Raw genomic sequence first — 16625 nt, forward strand, 5'->3', positions numbered from 1 at the left:
AGTGGGACTAGATCTTCTCAGCAATACCTCCCACCCCCATCTGCCTCTTCCACCTGTACCCTACACCAACTGGGCCCAGGTTTGGAATAGAGATGACACAGCATTAGTAGAGCTTTTCTGTGCCAGGAGTATTGTCCCAAGGTGGGGGCCTTGCACCTGCCCTAGTTTCCTTTGTGCTAGCCTCGCTGGAGTAAAAGAGCCGCAGGGCAATAATAAATCAGGGCCCATTTTGTATTAATAATTTTTTAATCATTAAGGGGCACGAATCCTGAGATTTGATAAGAGCAACCCAGCTCCCACTGACTCCTGTCTCTCAGGATCAGGCCCTTTTACTAAAAACAATCATGAGGACTGATCTTTCTGAGGCAGCCATTATACAGTGAACAACAACATTTAAAACAATCCCTGTTTCCTCCACTCTCAGGAAAAAAGGCAACCAACATGTTCAGGACATAAATGCATGGCCAGGAAAAATACTTTTTTCCACTTGAACTTCAGGGAAATTTAGGTAATGGAATGTAACTATATGATCTGAATTTAGCCAGAACCCTGGAGTTAACATCTGAATTTCTATAGCATTGTCATGGGATTTTAAAGATCTCAAATGGCAGGACCTCAGATTTATGTCTGAAATATATCACTCTAGAGGCATACTGAGGGCATTGGTTCACTTGCTACGTAGTCTTTGTGTAGGCCCTCAGATACATAGCATGATCAATAACAAATCTGTTAAATTCCCTCAAAATGACATAAAACCAAAAGCTTGATTTTAAAGTCACACTGATTACATTAAGATTTCATTATATAAAAAGCCTCACTTTGTTACTAATAACTAGATTTTAAAATGTTTTCATCTTACAATTAATAGATATAGAGCCCTACCTCAAGTTTATTGTTCACTTCTTGCATTCTTAGGCTTGGTCAACGGTAATTACTTTTGTTTATAGTTCTATTCTTTTCAGTTTCACTTCAATCCTCATGGTTTGGAACAATGCTGCTGCGTTTGCCCTAAAAAAGACACTTTTTGTTTCTCACTGTTGCCAGCTCTCATATCTTTTTAGCATGAGGCTTTATTCTTCATAAAGCCTCAGCTTCTGGAGTCAGGTGATTATCTAAGAATCTCAGCTTTTGATTTAACCAAAAACAAATTTCTAACCCTCGCTGCTGTGGAATGAAAGTTGCAAGCATGAAACATAAATGCCAAAACCAAGAAGAAGGCAAATAAAAAGAACCCCAAATGTATTATTTTTTAAATCTTATGAGTTTTGGGAGCTTAATCATGATTTTTGAAAGCTTAGAGTTGGCATTGCTGTTTCATTGACAAAGAAATTGTGTGTGGGGGGGAAATCATTCATATTAGGGTTTTAACCACCCCCTTTAAAAATATATTTAACTTTTTTTGGCTTTTTTGGGGGGGTGTGTGTGCAGAATACTGGCCTACAAGAATTGGCAGTGCCCTCTGAAAGTTCATGTGAATTCACTGTGGAGATTCTTCTTTTGCAGGGATTTTCAAACAACTAAGCCCAAGACTGTGTCTGACCCGGGAAAAGAAGAACCTGAAGAGGAATACGGGCCCCAGGTGGGTATTCCCTGCTGAACTATAACTGAGTATAAGCAGAACCAGACTTAAACTGTTTTGAATCTTTCAAGATGTGCTGCTAATGGCCCCTCAAAGAAGATTTTGTCTATTGCTCCTGGGGGAATTGTGCCACTGCATAATGCAGAACTAATGTTCTGCACTGAGTTTAATTTTTCCCGCAGAATTGGCTCTGCAGAGCTGCTGGCTGCTGCTAGGGGGCTGCTGGACCTAGCAGAGCCCAGCCCCGCGTGGCACATTGCGACCGGGCCAGAGCCAGTGAGCTGTGTCCCACAGGAAGAGGCAGCAAAACCTGGAAGCAGAAGGGAGGGGGCTGCTGCTTTCCTGGATGGGAGACAGGGTAAGGGCGGGAGGACAGCTGGGAGGGCGGGGCGTGATTCAAACTATTCTGCAGGTGGGCTTTCAACAGGTATAGGTCATCTCTGGCCAGCGGGACAATACTGTTTACATTTTTTTTGTTTTTGTTTTTTGTTTTTAAACTTAATTCAGTAAGAAATTGACTTAAAATTTCTTAAAGATTGTAGCAGTAATTTTATTCCTCCTGCATGCTGGGAGTTCCAGGAAGAAGTCTGTCTCAGGAAATAGCTCCTGAAGCTGTGCAATATCGTGTGCAATTTTTTCAATCTAACCCTAACACTATAAGCTCTTTAGGGTAGGACCTGTTTTTTTTTTTCTTTAGGTCGTGTAAGTGACAGGTAAATTATGGTAACGTATACAAACTTATTTCACTAATAAAACAAACAATATGATGCAGAGGCAACTTTTGATTATTCATTTATGATATTCATTGTGTTTTAATTGAATCTCACAAGATGTTTATCTCTATCTCCAGTATATTAACATCAGAATTGGTCAAAATCACCACGGCACCAACTCTGACTCCTGTTCCTACTACTTTGTTCCACTGTCCTGGTACAAAGCAGGAAGAAAGCTGGGTACCCTTGAGACCACTAATTTAATTTTTTCAAATAGATTCTGTAGTACACTACCAATTCCCTGAACTTTAGGCACCCTATTTGAAATGTTGGCCAACATTGTATTAGTAAATTGATTGTATGTAACCTACAGACCTTCTGGGTGTGATGTTCTGTTCCCATCTAGTGGCACCGAGACCACTTAGAGAGTTAAATGAGTCTGCTCTACAGCCTTCGCGAACAGCCAGTTGGCTTTTAGTGCATGAGCTTGTACCACATGAGCTAAGCTCCAAAGGTGCCCGATTTGATGCCACCTGCCAACGACTGGGTTCTGTTGGCATTACATGTACACATTATTATAAGCTGCTATACAAATTGTAGCATAGCAAGGCAGCAGCGGCAGGATTATGAGACATACCCGCTTCACTTTCCTAATGATGAGACTCCACATCAGGGAAGAGACAAGTCCTGAATACTCTGCTCCTTATGTAGCCTCCAATAGTATTAAATGTAACCTTGAATGCATCACTTTCAGTTTAGCTCGGTTTGGGTTGCAGGAGGGAGCTGAGAAGGATGTCAGCCAGTTTTTCCATGCCAGCATGTGGGTGTGTGTGAAGGTGCGTGATAGTACAAGTGATTACTCTGTATTTACATTGGAAAGAAATGCCCTTGGTTCATTCAATAAAGCCAATTGCCTTGCGGAGGTCAAGGGATTAGTAATGTCACAAGGTAGAATATTGCTGCTCGTTGAGGCAATATGTGTAGATAAGGACAGATATGTATGTAGTAATATGTTCTTTGTTCCTCTTTTCCTCCTCACTTGATATATAATTGGCTTCAAAAGGACACAGTGTTTGATGGGATATCGTGTGAATATTAGCTCAGAGTTCTTATTCATATGTTACAGGAGGTATTTGTGCCCCATTGTGATTTACTCTGCTATGGTGGCCATCTTATTCTGATGTTTGCCTTTTAGCTCTTCAACACTTCAGCTGTTTGGAACAGATGATAGAACAAAGATTTATGTTCAAATGAAATTTTTCTTCCTTTGATCTAGAATAGACATCCACCTCCAAATATTTCAGACTTCCCCGTGTATGCTTGTGAATCATCTGGAATTCATGCCAGTTAGTGCTCAGGCTAGTTAGAACTCTACTAGAAGGTGAATACAGCCCAATGTAAAATAACAGTGAGGGATATAATTTCAGTAAGATTTGTACCTGAATTACATAAACAAAATGTACTGTTGCGTGGTGAGTGATTTTTTTGGTTGAAGAACAAGGGACACAGCTGTGTTAGAAGAAATCTGTAAGAATCTGCTCAGCAACTGAGGCCCATTGCTCAAGCTCGATGTTATAGCTCCACTTGAAGCCAAAATGGCATCTGTGTGGCCTCACAGATGTATGTAACCTCTTCCTATGGTGGTGTGAGTCCTCACCCCCAAGAGCAACATATGGCTCTTCAGTTTTATAGAGGCTAGCCTGGAACAAAGCAGTGGTTTTTTGGTTTGGTTTGGTTTGGTTTGGTTTTTTTTTTTACCATCAATGTTTTCTCCGAGGCTGAGGCTGGATTTTATAGTAACATAACTGGAGTTAATGGCCAAAGCTGATTTATTGTGGTCAGTTGCTCAGCTGACTTCGCAGTTTGAACATCGTGGGTGTGTTGATTTTTGGATTGCAGAAGAGTTTAGAATCATGAACGGGAGTTAAATTAAACTCTTAACAACCATTACATTAAAGCACTGTAAAGAGCAGCTACTCTCCATTATCTTTTTTTGGACTAACTTCTGTTGGTGAGAGAGAGAAGCTTTTCAGCTACACAGAGAGAAGCTCAGTGTAAAAGCTCAAAACCTTTTGTCTCACAAACAGTAGTCCAAGAAAATATTAACTCACCCACCTTGTCTGTCTAATAGCCTGGGACCAACACAGTTACAGCAACATTGCATACCTATGTTGTTTTTTCAACTGGTTTTTAGGAAAGGCATAGAGTTTCAATGGTAAAACCTTCAAAAGGGTTCTTATCCTTTCCTCTGAATCCCACTGCCGTTTAATAAATTGTCCAGTGTTCCTTACTGCCAAACAGATGGTTGATGTTACCTAATGGTTGCTGCTTAAATGTCTCCTGTGACATCAAACAGTAGGCCAGCTGAATGATTGCAATTATCCTAGTATTTTGACTTTAATTATGTGAACTCCCTTTTTGCAGAGGCCTTAATAATAAAGGCTTTTACTTCCATTTCCACTGCTGTAGATTCTTAGCAATCGATTGTATAAGCTGTAATGTTGTGATTCCACATATAATTTATAGCTGGGAATCAAGTCAATAGCCATCAAAGGGGAAAAGTTTAATCCAGCCTATAAATCAATTCCAAAGTCCTCTATTGAAGCAAAACTGCCTGTGCTTTATTCTGATGAATTGAAACTGCTGGAAACAGCTCAGTGTGTCAGAGAAAATAGTTTCTGGCGTATGCTAGCTCAGGTATATTACAGGAACAGGGAGCCTGGCAACTGTTGCAAATATGGAAAAACAGCATATTGCAAGTGTAATCCTGTGTATTTCTAAACTCAAAATAGTATGCTCAGTTATGTGTATATAAAACACAGACATCTGAGCTACCTCTCTTAAACCAAATCCTTGACAGATTTAAATCAGTGTTGCTCCATTGATTTACACCAGCTGAGGAGTTGGCCCTTTATTATTAAAATAAGTAAGAAGCAGGAATAGGCTATAACATACATGTTTAATGATGATGATCAAAGGATAAATACCTACCAGAGGAAAGCGATTCTATGATACAGCTTGCTTAAGAGACCAGTAGATGGCAATCTCTCGTCTTTACCAGAATTAGGAATACCTTGAAATCAATATATGCCAAGGAGTTTCTCAGTGGTATGGAGATCCTATTATCTAGCAAACTGTGCCTCAAAATATTGTCTCACTTCAAATTCCAGTTAGCATGAGGCTAGAGAAGCAGGGTGGCTAGATCTAGACAGAATGTCAAGATAAATGATTCAATTGCTCCCAAACTGAAACTACCATTTGAGAAACTATGAGCCAGATTCTCAGCTGGTGTAAATTGACATAGCTCAGTTGAAGTCAATGGACTGTCAGTTTACACCAGCTGAGGATTTGGCTCAATGTTGGGTGCATGTACTAGAACAAATGCCTAGTAGCACCCCCTAGTGTTAAGTTTGCCAAGATTAGCTCCTTATGGCTTCTGAAATGTTTGCAGTTTGTCACATGAGAAGTGGTTGTTTTTAGGACCCAGATTTATCTCTGATTGTGCTGCTTTGGAAACCGCTGTGTGAACTGGGACTGGCCATGGAATCGTCTAGTGTAAACACCTGTATCAGAAAGATGTGGCGTTAACATGTTGCTATCATTCTTCTTGTTTGGTATTAGATCAAGGAGGTTGAGGATGATGGTTGAAAGCTCCTGTTTTTGGTAGCATATGCAGGAGGAATGCATGTGGTGACCAGTTCTCCTTGTTGCCATATAATTCTCAATTTCCTATAACAGGTTTTATTATTGTTTTTGTCTTACAGTAGCACTGACCGACCTCAGTCCGGGATTGGAGCCCCATTGTTTTGGGCCCTGTACCCACACACACACGATAAAATACCATCCTGCCCTGAAGAGCTTACCTTTCTCTTCATGTGTCAAGCTTTAGTTGACCCCCCAAAAATTTTTTTGCTCCTTGTTGTTTAGCTGCTTTTTGTTGGGTAGGTTCTCTTAAGAATTTCTGATTTAGAGAAAGTTTGGCTTAAGTGATTCACCCAGCATCCCACAGGTACTTTGTGGCAGAGGCAGGGATAGAATCCAGTCTTCCAGGGCAGCATTCAGCTGCCTTAACCATGAGACTGTCCTTTCTCTTCCTGAAGTCTCCTGCCTCATTCACTAAACACCTTCCAACGTCCGCAACAAATGAGGTACGGATCCTATAGCCAGCCTTCTTCACTATCCATTCTTGATTTCATTTCCTGATTCAACCAGGCCCAGTTCTCCCTGTCTGCTCTGGCTCCTCATCAGTTCTGTCTTCTCTCACCTCTTTCCCACTGGTTCTGAGTCTCTGGCCTAGTCTATACTAGGTAAGTAGGTTGGCGTAACTACCTCGCTTAGGGGTGTGAAAAATCCATAGCTCTGAATGGCAAAATTAAGCTAACTAAGTGTGTAGACAGTGCTAGGTTGATGGAAGAATCCTCCCATCAGCATAGGTAGTATTTAAACTGAAGTGCTGTGTGGCACTGCTGTGCTGTGGTAGCATTTTAAGCGTAGACAAGCCCTCAGTCTATTTACACAGCTAATCCCAATCTCTCCTCCCTGCCATCCCACTCTGCACTTCCCTCTATTCCCTGCAGGTTCAGCTTTTCTCCTCTGTGTATTCAACTCTGATAGCTTCCTCCGCTATGCTGCCTGGGCCATGCAGGGGGGTCACTGGAGAGACAGGTTCCTTGTTCTCAGTTCAGGTGTCTGGAACTAGAAATGCAGCACAGTCCATGGCAGCCCAGAGAAAGTCCTGCTCAGTGCCAGGCTGCAGCATGCCAAGCGTAGACAGCATCTGCAGGGAATTTTAGCTGCAAAAATCTAAGAAGCATGCACAAACTACAATAGTTTTCAAGGGCTTATAAATTGGTCACACTTTGGCAGATTTTTGTGGGGATGGCAAATAGCATATACCTAACACAAAAGCCTCTCCCTGCCAGATTTCTAGTTCCCTGCTCCCAAGCATGGGGGAATTATGGCTTTTCAAAGAAAAGGTCATCCAAATTTTTTAATTTTGTGTTTTCTCAAAACATCTAGTCTTGTTCTCAGAAACAGCCAAACTGTTTTGGCTGAAAATTTTTAAAACAAGTCAGCCTGAGGCAGACACTTGGCATGGGAAAACTGCAGCCACCGTTAACGTGTGGCAAAGTTATAAGTAACTGAAAACCTAGTCTTATAAAGAGAAGTATCATGGAACTTTAAAAATAGGAGGTGCTACCAGCCCCACTCATAATAATAGTTCATATTGCAGCACATAATATAAAATAATAATACTATAGACACTTGACTATGTATCATTTGTAAATCCTTCACTCTGCTCCAAATCTTCATTACAGCAATACCATCTGATTCGAAGTGATTTTGTCCAGAAGCTGAAAGAAAAAGAGGAACAGCCTTACCCACACAAATTCCATACAAATACTACACTTGTTGAATTCCTTGCCAAATTCAGCTACCTTAGAAATGAAGAGCAACTTCCTGACAAACAATTATCTCTGGCAGGTTAGTACATGACAGGGTAGTAATTTCTAATTGCTCCCAAAGCCTCCATCTTATTTATTAGTTATTCATATGGAAGGGTGGGTTGCAGTAGAGCATACATTTGAATGAGATCCAGTTACTCGGTCATATTGTGTGTCTTTTCAGATTATGTACTACTATACAACAAAAGTAAAACAAAATGTCATCTGTTCTGATTTCAGAGAGGACCACATGCTTTTTACTCTATTTCTCTAATGCTAATGTCCATTAAGCTATCTGGCTCTGGGCATCAAGTAGTCTCTAAGATAGCCTGGACTTAGCCTGTAAAAAGCCACATCTGAAAACATCTGCAAATGGATAGAGGGCCAGGGAACAACATAAACTTGGACATAGTGTTTCTTCCTTTTAAATAGAAGTTAAATTTACTCAAAGTCTTTCATCCTTAGAGACCCACTGTTACTGTTGCATGTGACATCACATATATTCAGAAGGACTCTCTTTCTGTATTATTAATGTTCTCCTGCACTATTTAGGTGATACTGCAAACTGCAGATAAAGTAAAAGCCTATTTGAATTTGACAAGAGGTCTCTGGCTTATGCTACAACAGGTTTTTGTCAAAATACATTTAAATGAGCCTTTGTACATTGGATAAAGCTGAGTAAAAGGGGTTCTTTGACAATGTCTGCAGAAATTTTAAACTAGGGTTGCCAACTTCCTTCTTGCACAAAATTGAACAGCCCTGCCCTGCCCCTTCTCCGAGTTCCTGCCCATGCTTACTCCATTCCCCCCCCCCCCCGTTGCTCGCGCTCCCCACCTTCCCTCACTCACTCATTTTCACAATGCTGGGGCAGGGGGTTGGGGTATGGGGGGGTGAGGGTTCTGGCTGGGGGGTACGGGCTCTGGGGTGGGGTTAGGGATGAGGGTCTTGGGGTACAGGAGGGGGCTCCAGGCTGGGGGGTGGAACTGATGGGTTCAAAATATGGGAGGGGGTTCAAGGCTGAGCAAGGGGTTGGGATGTGGAGGGGGTACAGGCTCTGGGTGGGGGGGTACGGGTTCCGGGGTGGGGCCAGAAATGAGGGGTTCAGGGTACGGGAAGGGATCCTGGACTGGGGAAGGGGGTTAGAGTGTGAGGTGAAGTGAGGGCTCCGGCTGGAGGTGCAGGCTCTGGTGTGGAGCTGGGGATGAGGGATTTGGAGTGCGAGTGTGGGCTCTGGGCTGGGGCAGGGGGTTAGGGTGCGGAGAGGAGTGTTAGGGCAGGGGTAGTTCTATGTTTTTTGCTGCCCCAAACACGGCAGTCAGGCGGTCTTCGGTGGCACGCCTGCAGGTGGTCTGCTGGTCATGCAGATTTGGCGGTGTTTCTGCTGGTCATGTGCTGGGTCTGCGCCTTCAGCATACCCGCCGCCGAATTGCTGCAGAAGCCGCAGGACCGGTGGACTTCCTGCAGGCATGCTGCCAAAGGCTGCCTGAATGCCACTCCCACAGCGACCGGCAGGCCACCCCCCGCAGCTTGCCGCCCCAGGCACGCGCTTGCTGCACTGGTACCTGGAGCCACTCCTGGTTTCCAGCTGGGGGTATGGGCTCCGGGGTGGGGCTGGGGATGAGGGGTGTGGGGTGCAGGAGAGGGCACCAGGATGGGGGGGTGGGACTGAGGGATTCAGAGTGCGGGAGAGGGCTGCAGGTTGGGGTGCAGGAGGAGGTATGGGCTCTGGGGTGGAGGTGTGGGCTCTGGGGTGGGGCCAGGGATGAGGGATTCAGGGTGTGGGAGGGGGTGCTGGGCTGGGGCAGGGGGTTGAGCTTTGGAGGGGGGTGAGGTATCCAGCTGGGGTTCAGGCTCTGGCCTGGGGATGAGGGGTTTGGGTGCAGGAGGGGGCTCTGGATTTGGGGGGGCTCAGGGCTGGGGCAGGGGCTCAGTGTTGGGGCACAGTCTTACCTCAGGCCACTCCTGGTCAGCAGTGCAGTGGGGCCAAGGCAGGCTCCCTACCTGTCCTGGCATCATGCTGCACCCCGGAAGCAGCCAGCAGCAGGTCCAGCTCCTAGGCAGGGGGCCAGGAGGCTCCATGTGCTGCTCTCACCCACAGGCATCGCCCCCCAGCTCCCATTGGCTGTGGTTCCCGGCCAGTGGGAGTGCAGAGCCTGTGCTCGGGGCAGGGGCAGCTCACAGAACCCCATGCCTCCCCCTCACCTAGGAACCGGACCTGCTGGCCGCTTCCAGGCACAGCCGAGTGCCAGGATAGTAACAGCTGCTTCACAGGAAGGTGCAAAAAATGGTAGCGAAAATGGTTATAGAATAATTCACCACAGGGAAAGTTCCTTCATGGCCAACTTTAGTTAGGGGTTGCCTTATGTCCCGAGGCAGGAGGATTTATAACTCCTTTCAAACTTGGGCTTCCAAGTTGAAGCTGAGGTGTGAGTCATACCTAGTAACCTGATCCCCTCCCTGGATTTATGGGCCCAAATTCTGAACTGTGACTGAGGAGTGCTCAGCATAGCAGTGGCAAGGGTGTGCCAAAGTGAGTTTAAACCACCTTTGTCCTCCACTCAATCCCTGGTAGTGTTATGCTGACTGGTCCCTCCCTGCAACTGACAGCAGCCTGCAGGAAGTGCAGGGGTACAAAAAAGAAAGATAATTCATTAAACAAATAAGACCCACCCCAAAACAAAGCAAAACAAAAACTTGTCTTCAGTTTTGTTTGAAGGTTTGGGTTAGTCGTTGTATCTGAAGCAGATCAGTTATTCCTGCATTCATCACCTGCACCAATTCTAGTATCGCCTCCTTTGTATTGTGCGGAACAGTGTATTTGTTCTAAATCATGAGCCTCCCAGTGTGTCACTGATATCAATAATCTTCTTCATTTTTTGAGAAATCTCTGAAACTCTCTATCAGCATGCAGGTGTCCTCTCATAGAAGGCTGCTAACCACTGTAATTGTCTCTTGCTTTGAAGTTATCAGAAAAAGAGATCAAGCCCTATATTATAACAGAGAATTTCAAAATTCTGCACCTCGATTGGAAAGTGCACTTAGTCTGCTCTGTGATTATAAATAATCCTAATGTCTAATAGAATGTGGCACTAGACATGCACTTCTCTTGATTATTTTCAGGCTTTGCAACTCTGCATCATAGGTTCTCATAGGTTTATCACCAGTGCTCAGCAGAGCCCTTCCTAGTAGTCCAAACTGAGGTTCTGGGAGGAAAGGTGGGTCAATGAGACGGTCTCTCTCTTATTAAGTAGTCCAAAGAAAGAAAAGGCTGGATAACTCCAGCTCATCCATACAGCAGTCAGGTTAGTCACTAGACATGGAATTCTCCCCCCATGTTGTTTTCTTGTCATCTATCTACAAACAACCTCCCTTTTTTTTTTCCCAGGACGAATTCATGCCAAGAGATCTGCTGGTGCGAAGCTCTACTTCTATGATCTCCGGGGAAATGGACTTAAATTACAAGTTATGGCCAATGCTAAGTGAGTAAACTTTACTTCTGAATAATGTGGAGCCCCCCCCCCACTCTCTCTCTCTCTCTGCTTCTTTAAATCTGTTGCAGGGAGCCTGGGAAGGCTGCTGGCAGAAGCTGTGCAGTGAAACAGAAAGAGAGATGGAGTAGCTTTAGGAATAAAGCCGTTTACCTAATGGAGTTCCTTGTTCAGAGTTAGAAGGAAGCATACCTTTCTGTGGTCCAAACCTAAAATTCAGATCCAGATCCAAACTGCTCTAAACTTCGTGGTTTTAACCCCTTATTGATGGTGCTCTTCCAAGCAGCTGCTCAATAGCTCCAGAAGCTTAATTAGTTAATATTTGCACAATGCTTTGAACCGAATAAAGCTCTATAGGGGTGACCCAAAGCCCATTGATGTGATTAGTCTCCCCACTCACTTCAATGGGGTTCTAACCATCACCTAATTAAAGGCTAAGTGTTTTTTACTTTTTGGCTGGGCAAACCATTTGTTGTTAATAATTGTTAGTCAGATTTGGCTATGTTCTGCTCATGAATTATACTGCAACAGATTAGCTTCTATACCTTTGTTCACACTTAGAAATTATTTGCTGAATGTTTGCATGCTAACGGATTTCAACTTGTTTATTGTTCTTGAACTGTTTGCTGTGGTGTTGTATTTTGATGGGACACATAGAGGAGAGGTAGCACTCCTTAGCTGGAGTAAATCAGCCCTTGGATGTCAAAGGAGCTATGCTGGTTTACCCCAGCTGAGGATGTTTCCTGAATGTGTGAGTGTGACTCTTATGAAATCCAGTTTTCTGGTGTGTGCTTGGGAATAGGAATTTGAAATTTGCTTTCTGCAATATTCACTTAAAATGTGCTATTTGGGCAAATATTCCTGCTAGTAAATATGTTAGACTATTGGCAGAAAGCAAATACAAAAGGGATGTGAACATAGTCAAAGTGAATGCGTGTGAAAATCTGAAAGAAACTTTGTGTCTATTTGTTGTATTTATCTATTTATTTATTTTTGATGATTGCTTACATTCCGAAAATGAAGAGATTTTAATTTCTATTAATCAATCCAGTGGTTTAGTGGAGAAAGTCTTTTTTGAATAGTTATAATATCAAGTTGCAAAAAATGGAATATAACTTGAATTTGGGTAGTGTAGTTAAAGTTGACTGATCTTTTCAATCACATGTATGCATTAGTTACTAATGTAAATTCATAGTGCTTTTCATTTAGGTTAATTTTAATTTAAATTATTATTTGTAATCTATTATATTCTACCCACAATAACCGTAAATAACTATATTTCAATCAAGAAAGAAATATCTAAGGATAATTCTTTACAAGGATGGTTTTAGTTTAACTGTGCTAAAAGTTATTTTCTACCTGTCATAAACAGATAAGTAAGAGTTAATAGAACAGAGTACTTCATATCTCTTTTGCCTGTAAAGGGTTAACAAGATCAGTGAGCCTGGCTGTCACCTGACCAGAGGACCAATCAGGGGACAGGATACTTTCAAATTTTGAGGGAGGGAAGTTTTTCGTGTGCGCTCTTAGATTTTGGTTGTTGTTCTCTCTGGGCTCTGACAGTGACCAGACGTGCAACCAGGTTTCTCTCCAATTTCCCTGATACAGGTTCTTATAGATTCAAATAGTAAGTACTAGGTGATAAAGCGAGTTAGGCTTATGTTTGTTTTCTTTATTTGCAAATGTGTATTTGGCTGGGAGGAGTTCAAAGGTGTATTTGGCTGGGAGGAGTTCAAATTTGTATTTGGCTGAAAGGATTTTAATTTGTACTTGTATACTTAGGCTGGGAGGGTATTCCAGTGTCTATAGCTGAAAGACCTTGTAACATATTCCATCTCAAATTTACAAAGATAATTTTAACTGTTTTTTTCTTTCTTTAATTAAAGCTTTTCTTGTTTAAGAACCTGATCGTTTTTTTATTCTGGTGAGACCCCAGGGGACTAGGTCTGGATCCACCAGGGAATTGGTGGGGAGAAAGAGGGAAGGGGGAGAGAGAGGTTAATTTTCTCTCGGTGTTAGGATTACTTTCTCTCTCAGGGAGAGTCTGGGAGGGGGAGAGAGAAGGAGGGGGGAAGGTGAATTTTCCTCTCTGTTTTAAGATTCAAGGAGTTTGAATCACAGTGATCTTCCAGGGTAACCCAGGGAGGGGAAGCCTGGGAGAGGCAACGGTGAGGGAAAAGGTTTACTTTCCTTGTGTTAAGATCCAGAGGGACTGGTCTTGGGGGTCCCCGGGCAAGGTTTTAGGGGGACCAGAGTGTACCAGGCACTGGGATTCCTGGTTGGTGGCAGTGCTACATGTACTAAGCTGGTAATTGAGCTTAGAGGAATTCATGCTGGTACCTCATCTTTTGGATGCTAAGGTTCAGAGGTGGGGAATTATACCATGACACTACCTTTGACAGAAAGAGAATGGTTGGGAAAGGAATCTGCATTTCTAAGTCAGCTGCTTCTTTTTGTCAGATTTTTTAAGTCTGAAGACCTTTTCACCAAGACCATAGATAAGCTGCGGCGAGGAGACATCATAGGAGTTTTGGGATATCCTGGAAGAACCAAGCATGGAGAACTTAGCATCATAGCTACAGAAATAACTCTGCTGTCACCATGCTTGCATATGCTGCCTCATCTTCATTATGGATTCAAAGATCAGGTAACTTCAATCAGGGACAATGGTTGGGGAGCCCATCGCTGGCTGCCTAGAAGCAATTGTTCCATGGGATTTACTTTTGATATTTTTGTACAAGTAAATTCATGTTGGCCTTTTTTTGTCTGTACAGTTTGAACACAAAGCTATAGATCTCATATAATATCTTGAATTAATATAACACTTTTCAGCTCAAACTGCCACAAAGTGATTTATGAAGAATATGCATGCAAACACCATTACTGAATTTCAGCCACTGCTGGGGTGTAGGAGGGCAGAAGTCAGCTTGCACAGAGAGGGATGGGGAAATTTTGTACTAGGTTATTCGGGCAGTGATTTCCAAACGAAGCTGATAGAGAGAGAGAGAGTGTGAGTGTGTGTTTGTGCGTAAGGGTTGGGCAGGGGGCAGCCTGAAGGAAGGCAGGCAGACTGTATCCACTGAGGCAGAGCAATCGACAGAGGTAGGACCAAACTGTGAGTGAGACTTGGCTGGAAGCCTAACCCCCACTTCCCACCTTTCCCACCCTTTCCTTGACTAGGGGCAACAACTGGACTCTGAGTGAGTTGGGAAGCCCCCATCTCCCACCAGCTGAGGCTCTGAATTCCTGAGACTTTGTTTTCCCTTCAGTTTGGGGCATGGCCCCAGCTTTTTGCTTGTAGAGAAGGTAGAAAGCAGCCCAGGGGAGGCAAATCTGGAGTGGCAGCCAGAAGTGACAGAGCCACCCCATCCTCTCTCCCCTTGAGCCCTCAGAGGGGACCTGGTGGAGAACGAGGGCCTAGGTCCTCCTATGCTTCCCTTCAGGGCTGGCTCTAGGTTTTTTGCCGCCCCAAGCAAAAAAAGTTTTGGCTGCCCCCCTCCCCAGCCCTGCTGCCCCAGCGCTGGGCTCCCTCCTTTCCTCCCCACCAGTGCCTTCCCCCCACCCACACTCCCCTGTCACCCCAGCCCTGGGCTCTCCCACCAACCTGCAGCCTCCTGCTGTCCCAGCCCAGGGTCACTGGTAACTCGCTCCCAGGGCGGATCATTCAGCAGGAATTTTGGATGTGCACAGAACACAGACAGATTGGTTCCCATATGGTTACAGAATTGCAGTAAAGTGGAACAATTTTCAGCTTGTGTGATTGGAGGATATCGGATGCATATTATAAGACTGTCCTACGTAAATGAGGAAAGTTGAGATGCCATTTTATTATTCTTTTGTTCCGCTCTTTGTTTCTATGGGGAATTTGCCATGCAATATCACTTGTCTCCTTTTAAACAAATAAACTTAAAATAAAAAAAAAGGCAATAGCTGTTGATAATAGCAATTCCAGTCCTAAAAACCACTGGGAAGCATTTCTTGCTTCTTCATTTCTTATCCGACTTTTTCTACAGCAAGTTACAGTGGATCAGTATATTTGATTTGGGAGAAATGAAGTAACAGTTGCCCAAATTGAGCTTGAGCACTCCTGAATTTTGAGGTGTTCAAATCTGGAAGGCAGGTGCTAGATTCCCTTTCTGAATATTAGCTAAATCTGGAAAGGAAAAGTCAATTTCCGCTTCCATGGCTCAGACATGCAAATTCTCCTACGTGCCTGGTACAGTATCTAAAGCTGCCGAAGTCCCCTAGCAGAGCCTCCCCTCCCTTACTTTTTATTTGAAATTCTAGTGGGATCCACGTACCTCCCTTGCTAGGCTTCAGATGGAGAGGGGCAGTGTCCATTTAGTCCACCCAATTCCTTCTTTGTGGGCTGCAAGGTGAGGTCACACCAGTATCCGTAATGCAGTCTGGGGAAGTCTTCTGAAGGGGACATCTGGGGCAAACCCTTCTACTACTTGGGCACACTTATTTCCCATTCGCAGTGCCACCTCTTTCGACTCGCAGCATGGCTCAGCTACCTCACTCACTACCCCTCCCTTTCCTGTTGATAGCGGCCAAGGGATTGCTGGGAAATGTAGTTCTTTCCCTGCTCCAGGGCTGGCTCTATAGGCAGGGAGCTAGGAAAGGAACTACAGCTCCCAGGGTCTCATGGGTTCTCAGCTCCCATTGTGGATCCCCAGCTGCTCCATGGCTCCACTTCTGCAGGGTTGTGAGAGGGGAGGAAGTGAGTTTAAAAAAAAAAAAGAAAGGATGACCAAAAGTACCTGCTTGTTTTGCTGGTGCCTAGAGCCAGCCCTGCTTCCCTTCTCCGCCAGCCACCTGAGACGTCGCAGAGGACTTCAGGGGACAACGAACTGTGACTTGGCTGCTGGGCCCTCTGGACTGCCCAGAAGAGCAGTCCCAAGACCAGAGAGAGAGAGTTTGGCCATGGCCTGACCACTAGGCCTGATGGCCCCCAAATGACGCCTGCTATAGTACCCTACAAAAGACCCCATCTCAGAGTTCTTCATGGCACTCAATATACTTACTGTGAAGACTAAGTAGGACTTGCTTAATTTGAATTCAGTTCAAGGGAGTCTACATATTCCAAGGCTGATGCTTAGACCACAGATACATCCCTGTGTTGTTTTTTAACACTTGGATAATGTTATGTTTCAAAAGGAAGGAATTTGGGACAGTTAAACTGAAACATAAACTTGATTTTTAAAAAAATGTGGGGTTTTATTTTTTAATTTGTATTTCTGTTTGGCAGGTCATAACATATCTGTTTTCTTGCTTCTTTCTGGAATAGGAATGCAGGTTATTCTTCCTACTGAGGGAAATATCTGAGTCAAAAGAAATTACATACTTGAGTAGTAACTCGATTAATTTTGAATGTTGATTTAATAGCTGGATATTGTGC

General features: G+C 43.9%; 1 protein-coding gene across 4 annotated transcripts in view; it reads left to right on the plus strand.

Annotated features, from left to right (window-relative positions):
- LOC127045587 (lysine--tRNA ligase-like) overlaps positions 1-16625 on the plus strand; it is a 61675-nt gene that overhangs the window by 27097 nt on the left and 17953 nt on the right. For 3 of the 4 annotated variants that reach the window (XM_050941814.1, XM_050941813.1, XM_050941816.1), the window contains 3 exons: positions 7611-7776; positions 11122-11215; positions 13685-13871. In XM_050941814.1, coding sequence (XP_050797771.1) covers positions 7611-7776; positions 11122-11215; positions 13685-13871 — 447 coding nt within the window. Of the gene's footprint in view, positions 1-1503; positions 1580-7610; positions 7777-11121; positions 11216-13684; positions 13872-16625 lie in introns of all 4 variants that reach the window. The other variant, XM_050941815.1, reaches the window with a different exon arrangement.

The sequence above is a fragment of the Gopherus flavomarginatus genome, chromosome 2 (genome assembly GCF_025201925.1).
Source record: "Gopherus flavomarginatus isolate rGopFla2 chromosome 2, rGopFla2.mat.asm, whole genome shotgun sequence".
In the NCBI taxonomy this organism is placed as follows: Eukaryota; Metazoa; Chordata; order Testudines; family Testudinidae; genus Gopherus; species Gopherus flavomarginatus.